Below are 14,300 nucleotides of genomic sequence, written 5' to 3' on the forward strand. Positions count from 1 at the left end.
CCTTCACCTGTGCCCCTGTGGCTGACTCGGTGCTCACCTCAGGTGACCAATCAGTGGTTCAGGCCGTGATTCAACATTTCCCATACAGGGGGGGCGGCAGGAGATGGTGAGTTCCCTGCTCCTCGGGCGGGGGTGGGGTTGGAATCGCGTATCGAGTCCAGGCAGAAGCTGCTTGCTTCCTGTGCCGAGGGGCAGATTCACAACCCCTCCGGTTAGATGGAGATGAAACAGCACTCTGAATTCGTTCAGAGGTGGGAAAAAAATCAATTTTATTAGGAGATATCTGCAAAACAGTCATCCTACGTCCGTCCACCCTCTCACAATTGTATCTCTCTAAGCTTATAATAAATTCAAGTATTGAGATTCTGGACAGCTTTAAGAGAAAAGGAGGAAAAGGAAACAGAAATCAAAGGTGGTAGGGAGATCAACAGCTCTGGATCCAGCACCAAGCCTGCTGAAGGGGATGCTTCAGAGGGGAGCACAGAAGGGAAGCAGCAGCAGAGAGAGTGCCTGACTTCCCTCCCCACCAGCAACTAACTATAATATCAAAGCAAAACGGAGAGGATAGTTTCCCTCCAGCCCCTATTTGGAACTGGAGTTGGCTCCAGTCCTAGAGACACTGGACACCATCCCAATCACAGGAAGGCACCAGGCCCCCTTCTGAAGCATGATAATTTCTCGCCTACTCCTCCGGACTCTTCCAGAATTGACTGATACATCAGTCAAATTAAGTGAAGGGAGACCTGGCTCCTCCCTGTGATTTAACTGTCTCTCAGTGCATTACACATTATGGCTGTCAGGCAAAGCCCCCAGGATGGGAAAAAGGGAATCATCACTCCAATTTACAAGAAAAGAAGGAAGGGAAGAAAGGGAGACAGCGGGAACTACAGTCCACTGAGCCTCACCTCTGTGCCTGGGGAAATCATGGAACAGATCCTCCTGGAAGACACACTGAGGCACACGACGGATGTGCAGGTGATCCAAGACAGCCAGCATAGGATCACCAAGTGAGGGTTGTGCCTGACCAATCTTCTGGCATGACCTCTTCACACAGAAATGTAGGTAACCATGCATGTAGGTAAATGCTCTCAGTGCACTCAGAGTTGAGGCCATCCTGCGGTCCTGGTCCACAAAAGAAATCCTGTACCACAGAGAAGGCACCTTAGCCTTCAGCATGAACCACTTGGCACTCATTTCTGTGCAGAAATGAAATAAATATCTCATGCCACTCTGAGCAGATCAGCTCCTGGCACACTGAGCTAAAGAACCCAGACTGGGACAACAGTAACATCACTGTCCAGTCTGATTGCAGCATTTCCATTTTCCATCCCATGTGGTGCTGTAAAAAAACCAAGAGTCACCACTTTGAAGGGGAAATTGGAACAGGTTACCCTTTTAAATAGAAGGATAAATTGTCAATTTTTATGTCAAGCCACAGTAATATTCAGGTAAGCCGGCTACAAACTTTAGTTAAAAATCACAAGCATGGCATCAATAAGTAAAAATCTGAACCTCTACAGTGGGGAGGCTCTTCCCACTCTCCGTGCAGACACATTTTCTTCCATGCTGGTGACTGCTCAGCACAGCTGAGGTTTCCTTTAGGTCCTCACCTACTGTTCCACAGCAGATGGGATGTAGGAGGGATAAAGGAGACTTCACAGGCTTCTCCCTGCACACAGCTCTGGCCAAAACATGACAGCCGGCAGAAGGTTTTCAGTGGCTGGACCACATCCTACTCTGCACTCTTCTTTGTTAGTCCACTCAACACGACGACTGCAGTTGCAAGGGTGCAATAGGCATAATTCCTGTGCAAGTAAAGAGGAACAGGATTTGCATTTGCCCCAGAGCTTTGCCTCTGCTCAAGCGATTTGTATGGTTCATGACAACACAAAGCCACAGGAGGGTAACGAGGCTGGGGCTCCATCTGAACCTCTTCCCACATTCGGGGCATTGTAGGCACTGTCATAAGACAGCAAGGTGCACATGCTGGTAGGAAACGAGGCTGTAACTGCATCTGAAGCTCCTCATATTCTTGGGGTGCTTCTACAGCCTGTTTGTGCTGTGGGTGTGCTTGTGGGATCTGAAATTAGAACTGCTTCTAAAGCACTTCTTACAATCAGAGCACTTATACAGTCTCTCTCCTGTATTGATGTGCTGATGGTGAATAAGGTGGAATCTCCATTTGAACCTCTTTCCACAATCACAGCACTTGTACAGGCTCTTTGCCGAATGTATGCACAGGTGCTTAATGACACTAGAATCCATTTTAAAGCTGTTCCCACACTCAGGCCATGGGTTCTGTTTTTTGTTCTAGCACATATCCTTGATCCTGGGGTCTTCAGGCTGCCTTTGACCTATGATGAAGTCCAGTGGGTTCCTAGATGCCCTTAGCACGTGCTTTCATTGTGCTTTTTGATGAGGTCACTTTGACCTTGCTGCAGATCCACTTGGAAATCCCTTTTAATTTCATCCACGGATATGCTACCACACTGTCTTTTAGCCACACCAATTTCCTGCAGATCCTTCTTTATGTTTGTTATCCCAGCACCTGCTGGATGGCAAAGAAAATCCAGAAATAGCACACAGGGCCCAACCACAGACAGCTTTTACGCCCCCAAACTCCTCCTTCCCTCCACCACCTCACCTTGGCTGACATCTCCTGCCACAGCCTCATGGCTACCCACATCAGGGATCCAAGGCTCCTCCCCTTCTTCAAGCAGGGAGATCACCATGGGTTTGGGGGCTGAAAGGGGAGCTTGAATAATAGGAAAAGGAAAGATGAGAGCATTTCCATCATTCTGGCACAGCTGTTTGTTCAGCAACTGTGCAAAAAGTCCCTCCCCTCCCTTGTGAAACCAAAACTAGGGACTGAATGACACTGGGCCAATACACAGCAGCTTCCTTTGCAGCAAAGATTGCTTTTATATCTCTGAAAAGTATGCACAGGTATCTTCATTAAAATTACCATGAGAACCGTTCATTCATCTCCTTACAATATATCAATGCAATACAATATATCAATATATCATCTGTTTGCTGGAGCTGGTGGCACCGGACAACACAGCAGCACAAGAGCGACATGGTGATTACACTAATGCCCTAATGAGGAGGAAAGGCAGCAAAGTCCTCACCCAGAGAGGCCACACACTCGTACGTCTCCAACATCACGTCCCGGTACAGTGCTCGCTGTGCAGGGTCCAGCAGAGCCCACTCCTCCCTGCTGAAATACACGGCCACCTCCTCAAAACTCACGGGCTCCTGCAAGCAAAGAGCTCCTTGCTGGGCATAGCCAAGGCCCTGGGAAGCAGCTCACAGAGGAGTGAAACTCCAGTTCCAGCAGCTTCTCTGTCCCCAGCACACACATGCTGGCTGAGGGCATCTCCCTCTCCCCCTGCATTCACATCCCTCACGCCTTGGCCTTTCCTGCCCGCTTCTCACAACCCCTACCTGAAATGGATGTGCTGGGGCCATTTGGAGCTCTCCTGCAGGCTGGGATGATCACGGGTAGAAGGCAGAAGTTGAATTGGAGCCCGGAGGGACAAGAGAAATGGCAGCAGAGCTGTGAGGGAAAACAGCAGTCCCTGTCCAAGCCCAGCCCTCCCTAGACCATCTGCACAGCACTGCCTGGAGGATGGCACACCACACCTTGCACAGAAAAGCAATGAGCAACAGCACTCTGGCTAGAAGACAGTAGCCACCACAAAGCTGTCTCAAATTGGGGGGCTGTAAGAACTGACAGCTGACAGTTCAACAGCTGAGGGCTGACTGACCATGGGACTAAAGAGAAACCAGGACAAGGAGTCAGACATCTTACCCCAAAACAGAGAGCAGCCCAAGTGGTTGAGGTCACACCTGAGCAGAGATCCCTTGCACCTCGATGTCCAGTCACCTTGCTGATGCAGATCTGCTGAAAGAGACTCATAGTTAGTTTGGAGCATTGTGACCTTCTCTAAGGTTATGTCTTAGACTGTGCACATATGATTCCTTCCACAAAAAATCGTGACCAAGTCTGGGGCTAGAAGTGGAACCACATGTCCCAAGGGTCCTTACATCTGTGGTTTGAGAAGTTGAGACAGAACGGGTGCCACTCTGAGACTCAATGGGAGGGGCTCCTGTAGGTGTGTGTGTAACCCTGCTCCCTATGCAGTAAATAACCAAGTGTATCCAACCATCTCCCTTCTTACTCAGTCGCTGTTAAATCACTACAGCACATCTGTACTTTATCAACAAATACAGTCCTGTTTCTCTGTTCCATAGTATCAAATATTGCATTTGAATCCATCTGAGACAAACTGGAAAGTCACAAGGGTCCACACAAGGATGTAAGGAGAGAGGTGTTACCTGCAAAATGCCAGGTTTGGAAGCTGCAGGTGAAGAAAAGGAGCACAGACATAGATGGGAACAGGGAACAGAAGCTAAAGCAGAGGAGAACAAATCTAAAGAATTGCAAACAAATCTCTGAAAGCAGAGTAAGCAATCTTTGCATAAATAAATAAATAAGCATTAGCCCTGGGCATTCCCAGAGACACTCTTCATAATCACCCCCATGGTGTTATCTTTCACCTGACAGTAGCATTCCAGAATGGAGGTAACAGTGATGGGAAATATTTCAGCTCCTGTACTATCAGGATCAGCATGGAGAAGAAAACAGCGTCCCCGCTCCCCTGTCTACCTCCAAAGGAATGGTAAGGCCTGAAGTCAGAACAAAGAGTGCCCAGAAGGCATCGGCCCCGCCAGTCCCAGGAAAATGGTGATCCGTGAATGAATAATGCCAGCCCATCTGTGTACATTAATTCCAACTGGTCTTCAGGATATCTTGCAAAGCCTTTGTCATAAATATCGCAGCACAAATGTCAGTGCCAACCCAGCTCAGATCTGGGAAGCTGAGCGTGCAGTTCAGGCAGCAAAGAATTGAGATTTTTGACAGCAAATCGTTGTGTGCCAAACTGCCAAAGCCAGAGTCTGGCTCCCGGGTGAGAAATTGGTGTCAGACGCTCCCTCTGCAATTACAGATTGCCCTGAAAAACGTTCAGGTCTCAGCGTCTGAAAGGAATGACCTTGGGGACGGTCCTTCGGTTCGGGCACTGACCCCACCCCCCCGGAGAAACAGGGCGGCTGCAGTGCGTGTACACCCACGCGGAGCCTCAGCGCTGATTGCAACTGCCAGCAGAGCAGCCTGCTGAAGCACCAGCTCCGCTGATGTCATCTCAAGCGGGAACGGCTCCCAGCCCTCGGGTAAGGCAGTGCCGAGACGATCCTCTGCTCTTCCTCCTCAGCACCGCGCGGGTAGGCAAATGGAAACGCCGAGCCCACGCGGTAAAGTAAGGGTTAAGTGCTCTGTCCCGCTCGGCCTCACCTGCTCTGCTGGGAAGAGTCGGCCGTTCTCGTGGGAGCGGCGCCGACGGCTCCGTCTCTGCCCAGAGCTGCCCACGGGGCTGAGCGCCGTCCCGGGACGTGCCGGGAGCAGCAGCCCGAGAGGTGACGCAGCGCCAACGGCGCTGCTCGGAGAGAGCCGACAGGAGAGCGAGGCGTGGGGGACACGGAGCACCGGAGCCAAGCCAAGGCCGAACGCCGTCCCGGCGAAACGCACGCCGCCCGCGGCCGTGAGGGAAGAGGAGTTCCGGGTTCGGTTGGGCGGGGCGGGGCGGAGCCGCCACCATGATGGCGCGGGGCAGGGGGCGGCCGCAGGACGGGTTGCGCTAGGCGGGGTCGAGCCGAGCCGAGCCGGGCCGGGCCGGGCCGAGCGCGCGTGTTCCGTGCTCTGCGGGGCGGACGCGTCTGCCGTCTGTGTTCCCGATGCCGGGGGTGGGATGGGAAGGCGAGTTCGTGTTTGTGGTGTTTACGTAAGAGCGGGAGGTGAGGAAGCGTTGTATGCCGAGAGAAATAAGGAAGGTCATTGGGGTGCTACACAGCCGCATATCGCCGCTGTGCAAAGACGTCCCGTCACGGCGTTACAGCCAAAGATCTTGCCTGGGAGCCAGAAGTGGGCTTGGGCAATGTGGCACGCAGCGTTCGCTTCTGTTCCCGTTGGTGAGAAACGTCTCACCACCTGCCTTAAGGGAGGTATACGTTCGGGTATGTACATGTATGGGCTGCTATTGCTGAAAATGGAAACAGAACAGTGAAGGCTTCTGGGACTTGTAGTTCATTCTTCCCTTCTGACCAGGTACCTAGAACTATCCACAATCCGAACAACTGCAGCATTAACTCTTTAACTCCTAGTACTCTGCAAGATGTTCCTTCTTTTTCAAGGTCTCACGGGTATGTGCTAACGTCCCTTTGGGCATGCTCAGTGGTATTCTGGGTGGTCGAGTGCCCACCAACTTCTTCCTTTTTTTTCACATCAGCTTAATCCCTGAAACCTTTGAGTCAATTGCATTTGTTTTTCCCCAGTTTGGAAGTTTCCCATTTCTTATGAGACCATTTTTAAAAACAATGTATGTGGAACCTGAGCAAAATGTCCTTGCATGTTGTTAAGCAAGAAAATATTTTATTGTGACTCCAGTGCTTCTATTGAGGCAATACCATTGAGGCCGCGGATAAAAGTAATCAGTTATGTTCCCAGTGCAGAATTATTGAGGGAAAACTAGAGTGTTCACCCACAAAATCTGAACTGGAAAGGTTTAGAGCTATCACTTATATACTCCCTTTGCTAAGCTAATATATTGGTTCTTAAACTAATGTAATAATCCCTATTGCTAAGCAATCCAACCTGTATTGCTCGCACAACAGGTTTGTTGGGCCAGGATGGCTGCAAGGAAGGGAGGAACAGTTTCTAGGCATGCTGCAGCCTGGGCTGGGCAGAGAGGGGCACAGGAAGCGGTTAGAGCTGGTACATTGAGGAAGCCAGCAGAGGAGGTCTAGAAAGTGTCATGGTGTTATCCGTGACAGAGACCCAAGGGAAACCGAGGGGAGAGAGAAAGGAAAAAAAACTGCACCGTCAGTGGCCACGCAGCCGCCGGAGCAGAGCCGTGCGCAGATGTGTCTACGAAAAAAACAACGGCACGATTTGAGAAGGCACGGTAATTTTACTAAATCTAATAAAATTGAAAAATTGAGGGAGAGATAAAGTTTCCAAACCAAAAACTGGGAGCTTACCTTAGGGAGGTACTGCAGGGGAAGCACACGTGCTGAACCTCCACGGTAGCCGAGAGAGAGCGGCCTGGCATTCAGTGCGGAGCTCGGCCCTTTGCTGCTCCCAACAGGATAAACTCCTTAACTGCCTGCATGATGTTCTGGTGTGGAATACCGGCATCAAAACCACAACAGAAAGGAAGAGGGCAAGCTGACAGATGGGTGCATACCCCTATAAACATGCTGTTGCGATAAAATATCCTGGGGGCAGACACTCTATAAGTATTTAAACAAAGTAATTGTGGAGTCCAAGTACCAGGAATAGGGTACAGAAGGGGCCTATCAGGAAAGGGAACTTACCAGGACAATAATGATAAATAGATTAGAATTCCCTAAAAAGGGGGATATTGGTACATAATGGTGCTGACAGAGAGTATTTCAGGTTGACCAGACAATGTTAACTTGGGTACTTGTACAATGCTCTCTCTGGTGGTGTTGAAAAGGTCTAGATGATTATGCTACCAAGAAGAGACATCGTATGAACCACCAGGTGGAAACAGGAAAACACTTCTAGAATAGGATATCAAACAGGGGGGATTGAATCATGAGAATATTGTGAGAACAACTTGAGCAGATACAAGCTGATGGACAGGAGGCTTGTGTGAATGCAAGATGGCAAAAGCGATGCCTCAGCTCATATGCAGCTTCCAAACCTGGCATTTTGTAGGTGAAACCTCTCTCCTTACATGCTTGCTGCATGGGAACTGTTGAATCATGGCCTGAACCACTGATTGTTCACCTGAGGTGAGCACTGAGTCAGTCACAGGGCAACAGGTGAAGGTGATATACCTGTGTGATTGGAAGGGTTGGAGCCTGGCTTCACCTCTCCCATGCCCCATTTAAGGGCTGACCACAACCTGGGAGGAGCTCTTTTTGGAGATCTCTCCCATGTGGAGTCAATGGCAAGCCAATGCCATCATAAAGTTGAGCTGCTCTATTTTGCTAGTTGCCTGTATACCATCTACATAAGCCTTCTAAAATATACCATCTTTCATACTATTTTCGTTAAGTACTATTCCTGAGGGTTATTTGCTCTACATTTGTATGGTCCCTCATGGCTTTGCCAATTTGTCACAGGTGGATCCTAATGTAGTACGCAATCCAAATCAACAGAGAAGCAGGACTATATTTGTTGATGTAAAACAGATATGCTGTAGTGCTTTAACAGTGTCTTAACAAGATTGGATTACACACACCGCTACAAGATCCACTCCCATTCAGTCATGAGACTCAGGGTGGTCCCCATTCCTGTCTCAACTCCTGAACCCATAGAAATAAGGAGCCTTGGTTGACCTGGATCCACTTCTAGTCCTGGACTTGTTCACAGCTTTGTGTGTAAAGAATCATATGAGCACAGTCTAAGACATAACCTTAGAGAAGGTCACAAAGCTCCAAACTAAGCGTGAGTCTCTTACAGCAGATCTGTATGTGCAAGGTGTCTGGACAAAAGGGGGAGAAGGATCTCTGCTAAGGTGTGACCTCGTCCTGCACTCTGTTTTGGCGTAAGATGACTGTCTCCTTGTTATGCTTTGTCTTTAGTCCCATGGTCAGTCAGCCCTCAACAGTTGAACTTCCATCTGTCAGTTCTTTTAGCCCCCCTGTTTGAGACAGCATTGTGACGGCTACTGTCTTTTAGCGAGAATGTTATGCGTTTAGTGGCTCATTGCTTTTCTGTTCAAGGTGTTGTGTGCAATCCCCCAGGCAGTGCCGTGCAGGTGGGCAGGGGTTGGACAGGGACTGCTGGATTCAGTCACGGTTCTGCTGATATTTCCCTTGTCCTTGCAGGTTCCAGTTCAACTTCTGCCTTCCACCCATGATCGTCCCAACATGTAGTAGAGCAGCAATGGCCTCAGCCTATCCATCTCAGGTAGGTGCTGGGAAAAGCAGGCAGGAGAGGCCAAGGGGTGAGGGATGTGAATGCAGGGGGAGAGGGAGGTGCCCTCAGCCAGCATGTGTGTGCTGGGGACAGAGCAGAGGCTGGGACTGGAGTTTCTCTCCTCTGCAAGCTGCTTCTCTGGGCCTTGTCTGTTCACAGCAAGGAGCTCTTTGCTTGCAGGAGCCTGTGAGCTCTGCAGAGGTGGCCGTGTATTTCAGCAGGGAGGAGTGGGTGCTGCTGGACCCTGGACCTTATTAACAAACTCCACAGTCACAGCAACAAAAGAAACACAAAGAAGCATGAGTTTCAGGAGGGCTCAGCGTGCTCAGCACTTTGATACAAGACCTGTAGTCAACGCTAGCCAGCAGGCATCAGGCAGCAGGGTGAGGACCATCTCCCTCCAGTCAGCTCTTTTTCTTTTAAAGAAAATATCTTTGCGCGTTCTCAGAGATGTAAAAGCAATCTTTACTCCAAAGGAAGCTGCTGTGTTTTGGCCCAGTGCCATTCATTCCCTAATTGTTATTTCACAGTGGGGAGGGACATTGTGCAAAGTTGCTGACAAACAGCTGTGCCAGAATGATGGAAAAGATCTCATTTCTCCTATTTATACTGTTGCAGCTCCACTTCCAGTCCCCAAAGACATGGTGATCTCCCTGCTTGAAGAAGGAGAAGAGCCCCGCATCCCAGATGTGGGTGGCCATGAGGCTGTGATGGGAGATGTCAGCCCAGGTGAGGTGTTGGAGGGAAGGAGGAAGTTGAAGCCATAAAAGAGATCTCTGTGGGAGGAGTATTTGGGGCACCGTGTGCTATTTCTCAGTTTCCTTTGTCATCCAGCAGGTGCTGGGATAAGAAACCTAAGGAAGGGTCTGCAGGAAGGTAGTGTGGACAAAAGACAGTGTGGTAACATCTGCATGGACAAAATCAGAAGGGATGTGCATGTGGATCAGGAGCAAAGTCAAGGAGAGCACGTCAAGAAACATCAGGGAAAGCATCTGTTAAAGGCATCCAGGAACCCACTGGACTTAAGTACAGGTCACGGGCTGCTTGAAGACCCCTGGAGTAATGATGTGTGCCAGAGGAAAAAGCAGAATCCACGCCCTTAGTGTGAGAACAGCTTTAAATTAGATTCCAGCGTTGTTAAGCACCAGTGCATACACTCAACAAAGAGCCTGTACAAGTGCTCTGAGTGTGGGAAGAGCTGCAAAAAGAGTTCTGAATTGAAGCGGCGCCAGCACAACCACACAGGAGAAAGACCATATAAGGGCTCTGATTGTGAGAAGAGTTTTAGAAGCAGTTCTGATCTCAAAGCCCACGAGCACATCCACAGTGCTGACAGACTGTAGAAGCAACCCCAGTATATGAGAACCTTCAGTAGCAGTTGCAGCCGCATTTCCTACCAGCACGTGCACACTGCAGACAGAGCCTGCAATGCCCCAGACATGGAATAGCTTCAACCAGAGCCACAGCCTGGTTAACCACTGTGGCTGTGTGTGGTGATGAACCACACAATTCCCTTCTTCCAGATGCGGGATGAGCTCCAACAACTGCTCCAACCTGATCAGCTAGAATGGGATCCACTCAGGGCAGGGGACACAGAAATTCCAGCACTGCAGGAAGAGCTTCATCCAGAGCTCTGTCCACACTGAATGTTGCCCTGTGGCAGTGTTGCTGGGAAAACACCCAGCGCAAAGACCTTGAGAATGCTGGAGACCCCAGCATGAGGGAAACTCAGATGCTTCTCCTCCCACAGAAAGAGTTTGCAAAGGAGAATGCATCGCTGGGACCCTCTGCAAAAGGGACTTAACCCTGAAGCTTCAGATGGCCTTTCCTTCCTGACAAAAGCAGTTCTCTCATCATGCCTGCTTTTCTCTTCTGCTCTTCCTGCAAGCAGCTTTTTGATGCCATTTCCTAAGGAAAATCAGCTGTGTATGGATGCTCTGTGTGTCTCTGTTCATGTGCTGCTTTCAGTAGTTTGTGTGCACTGGTGAATGGAATACATGGGGTGAGGAGAGCAGTAACGTGGCTTGTGGAATTTTTCTGAAAATAACTTGTAGTACAAGGGGAAGGGGATGAATAACGTAGGAGAGTTGTTCTGGAGCTTTTTTCACTGTAGTCTTGTTTTTTGTTCTAAAAATAAAATACTGCATGTGGACTAAGGAGTGGTACAAGGAAGTTTGTTTTTGGTGATGAAAGCAGTGGCCTGGAGTCATCACAGGGCAGCATTTCTTTCACACAAGCATTGTCATTCTTTTTCACAGTGCTTCTACTCCTCCTCCCAGAAGGTTTAATCAGGAGCTTCGAGCAGCTGTGAGGCACCTAGCTTTGACTGTCTGCACTAAATCTACAAAAAGATGAGCTTGTTCCTCCTAAGTGCAGCATCCCATGTTTCAGGTGGTGGTGGGAGCAGAAGGCAGTGCAAACACACAGTGTGCATAAGCAGCTTATCCCCGCAGCACAGAGGTTTCATTGTGCTCTCCGGTGCATGCTTGCCTCTTTTCTGAGCTTGAAAGTCTTTGCTTTGACCTTGGGAAAGTGTCTAGAAGAACTGCTGAAAGGCCATCACATTTCCTGGGCTCAGCTCAAGCAGCTGTGCTTGAATTGCAGTTTGCAGGAAGTGGAGGTTGATTTTGGTGAGCTGGTGAAGCTGGCAGGAGACTGCCCATGTCCTCTGGAGCTGTGAGTTTCTCTGTAGGATCCCTGAGCCCCCCCAGCAAGCTGCAAGGAAATGATTTTTGCCCAACTGTGGAACGGTGCTTCCTCCATCGCTTGGAGCAGAGGCCTGGTGTGGTGCAGGAGAGGTAGTGCAGGGCCCTGGGGGTTGGAGGAGCACACAGCACCAAGGGAAATGTGTGGGGAAGAAGCAAGCAGCTGGGAGGCTTGGGAACCCCCAGCAACAGGAGACCGCAGCTGAGGCAAGAGGTGGGATGATTTACTCTTCAGCTGCATCCAATTAATTCCAGTCCTATGACCTTGCTCATGTGTTTCCCCATTCCTTTCAGGTTTCCCCAAGAAGCATTCTGACTATTTTATGTTTTCATCATTTTGTGCCATTATTTCTTCCCAGGTGCAGGACTCTACACTTGCTCTTGCTGAACCTCACCACTTTCTATTCTGCCCAACTCCCCACTCTGTCCAAGCCTTACAGAATGGTGGCACAGCTTTCTGCTATGGCAGCTACTCCTCCCAGCTTTGTACTTTTTGATGGTGCCCTCTGTGCCTATATGCAGGTCGCTGATGAAGATGTTGAATAAGACCAGACTCAGCACCAACCTCTGAGGAGCACCACCAGCTACACACCTTCAACTAGACTCTGCCCCACTGATGACAACCGTCTGAGCACTGACACTCAGCCAGTTCTCAATCCACCTCACTGTCCATTCATCTATCCCATATTTCCTAGGGCCTCATGACAAGGATGCTGTGGGAGACAGTGTCAAAAGCCTCGTTGAAGTCCAGGTACACAGCGTCCTCTGCTCTCCCCCCCATCTGCCCAGCCACTGGTAACTTGGTAAAAGACCACTCCTGATTACCTTCTCTTCCAATTGCTTGGAGATGACATCCAGAACAAGTTGTTCCATCACCTTTCCAGGGACAGAGGCAAGGCTGACCAGCCTGTATTTTCATGGCTTTTTCTTCTTGAGTTACAGTGGCTATCCTCCAGTCTTCAAGCACTTCTCCCATTCTCCAAGATCTTTCAAAGATGAGAGAGTGTGGTTTGATAGTCACTTCTGCCAGCTCCCCCACCACTCTTGAGTGAATCCTATTGGGGCCCACTGATCTGTGCGCATTGATTTTTTCCCCAGCCAATCTCTGATCATCTTCTCCTCATCCAAGTGGGAGTCTGCCTGTCTCCAGACTCTCTCTTAGAATCACAGAATAGTTTGGGTTGGAAGGGATCTTTAAGATCATCTGGTTCCAAAACCCCTGCTGTAGGCAGGGACATCCCATTCAACCAGGTTGCTCAATTGTCCATTTAGCCTGGCCTTGAACAGCTCCACAGAGGGGGCATCCACAGTCTCTCTGGGCAACCAGAGTGGAAGCAGGGTTGCTGTAGCCTGGGAAGAATACAGAGATGTCATCCGCTTGTGCATAGATAAGATCAGGAAAGCCTAGGCACAGATGGAGCTGAACTTGGCAAGTGATGTGAAAAATAACAGGGGGTTCTACGTAGGCACAATGAGACAGACCAAGGAGAGTGTTCCCCCTCTGATAAATGCAGATGAAGAACTGGCTTCCTCAGATGAGTAAAAAGCTGAGGAAAGTGCTCAATCAGTGCTTTGCCTCTGTCTTCACTGGTGGCCAGGCTCCTCGTGTCTGCCAGGTGTGAGTGAGAGGACCAGATTACATCCTACAAGTGTGAGTGAGAGGACCAGATTCCATCCCACTATCACAGTGGAACATGTCTGAGCCAATGTCTGACCATCTTCTTCTCAAACTGCATCAATCCCATACGTCAATAACTTTCTCAAGTCAGGACAGAAAACCCCAATTCTCTTTCATTTTCCAATGCACTCCTATCAAAGTAGACACTGGAAATTCTTCCTCAAGAGGCTGTTGTCCCATGACATCTGGAATTCAAGTAACGTTTGGATAATGTCATACATAATGTCCTTTAACTTTTGGTTGGCCCTGAGATTGTCAGGAAGTTGGTCTAGATGATCTCTGAAACTTGCTTTCAACTGTAATATATATATATTAAATATGGATTTGAAAATCCATATTTATACCAAATGTAAAAGTCATTATTTTGCTGCTACGTGATCATGCCTAATGGAAAATTAATCATGAGAACTCATAGACAACCCTCAAAACGTCTATACAGGAAGAGTTATTTATTACACACCTATTACACAGAGATTTTCTTCCATATATGTTTTGATTTTTGCCTAACATCTTGATCCAGGGGTTGATTCAGTTGCCAACAAAGAGGTGGCTGCTGCCTTCACAATACCCTGACGTACCTCATGCCCCTGTGTGGGACTGGGAACTGTGACCCAGGACGTATGGGAGCCCACCTGGAGCAAGATATTGTGGACAGGCAAAGCAGGTCAAGGCAATGGAGTGTAGACAAATGATTTCTCTCTGTTGTTGAGAAAGGGTGTAGGTGCCCAATGTCAGACGAGATCACTGTCAAGACTGAGTGCCTCTACAATGCAGTAAAAATTAATTTGTTCCACAGAGAATGAGAGAATGAAAAATGCGCAGGTCTAGATGTTGGGGGGGAGGGGGGGGGAGAGTAGGGGAGTGGAAACACTTTTGTTTCTTGTTATTTATTATTTAAATCAATTCC

General features: G+C 49.1%; 3 protein-coding genes across 3 annotated transcripts in view; 2 read left to right on the forward strand and 1 right to left on the reverse strand.

Moving 5' to 3' along the window:
- Positions 1 to 10,227, forward strand: part of LOC136054543 (zinc finger protein 621-like) — a 98,980-nt gene extending 88,753 nt beyond the window's left edge. The window contains exons 3-4 of the mRNA XM_065745832.1: positions 9,629 to 9,739; positions 9,845 to 10,227. Of these exons, the coding sequence (XP_065601904.1) occupies positions 9,629 to 9,739; positions 9,845 to 10,113 (380 nt within the window). The 3' untranslated portion in view covers positions 10,114 to 10,227. The remainder of the gene's footprint in view (positions 1 to 9,628; positions 9,740 to 9,844) is intronic.
- LOC136054544 (zinc finger protein 707-like) overlaps positions 1 to 14,300 on the reverse strand; it is a 130,411-nt gene that overhangs the window by 67,729 nt on the left and 48,382 nt on the right. Inside the window, exons 3-4 of the mRNA XM_065745834.1 lie at positions 3,132 to 3,258; positions 2,645 to 2,755 (exon numbers count right to left, since the gene is read on the reverse strand). Coding sequence (XP_065601906.1) covers positions 2,645 to 2,755; positions 3,132 to 3,258 — 238 coding nt within the window. The remainder of the gene's footprint in view (positions 1 to 2,644; positions 2,756 to 3,131; positions 3,259 to 14,300) is intronic.
- LOC136054532 (zinc finger protein 22-like) overlaps positions 1 to 14,300 on the forward strand; it is a 198,112-nt gene that overhangs the window by 18,121 nt on the left and 165,691 nt on the right. The gene's annotated exons all lie outside the window — the stretch shown is intronic.

The sequence above is a fragment of the Cyrtonyx montezumae genome, unplaced genomic scaffold, assembly GCF_038088225.1.
Source record: "Cyrtonyx montezumae isolate F1298 unplaced genomic scaffold, pur_monq_1.0 scaffold_38, whole genome shotgun sequence".
NCBI lineage: Eukaryota > Metazoa > Chordata > Aves > Galliformes > Odontophoridae > Cyrtonyx > Cyrtonyx montezumae.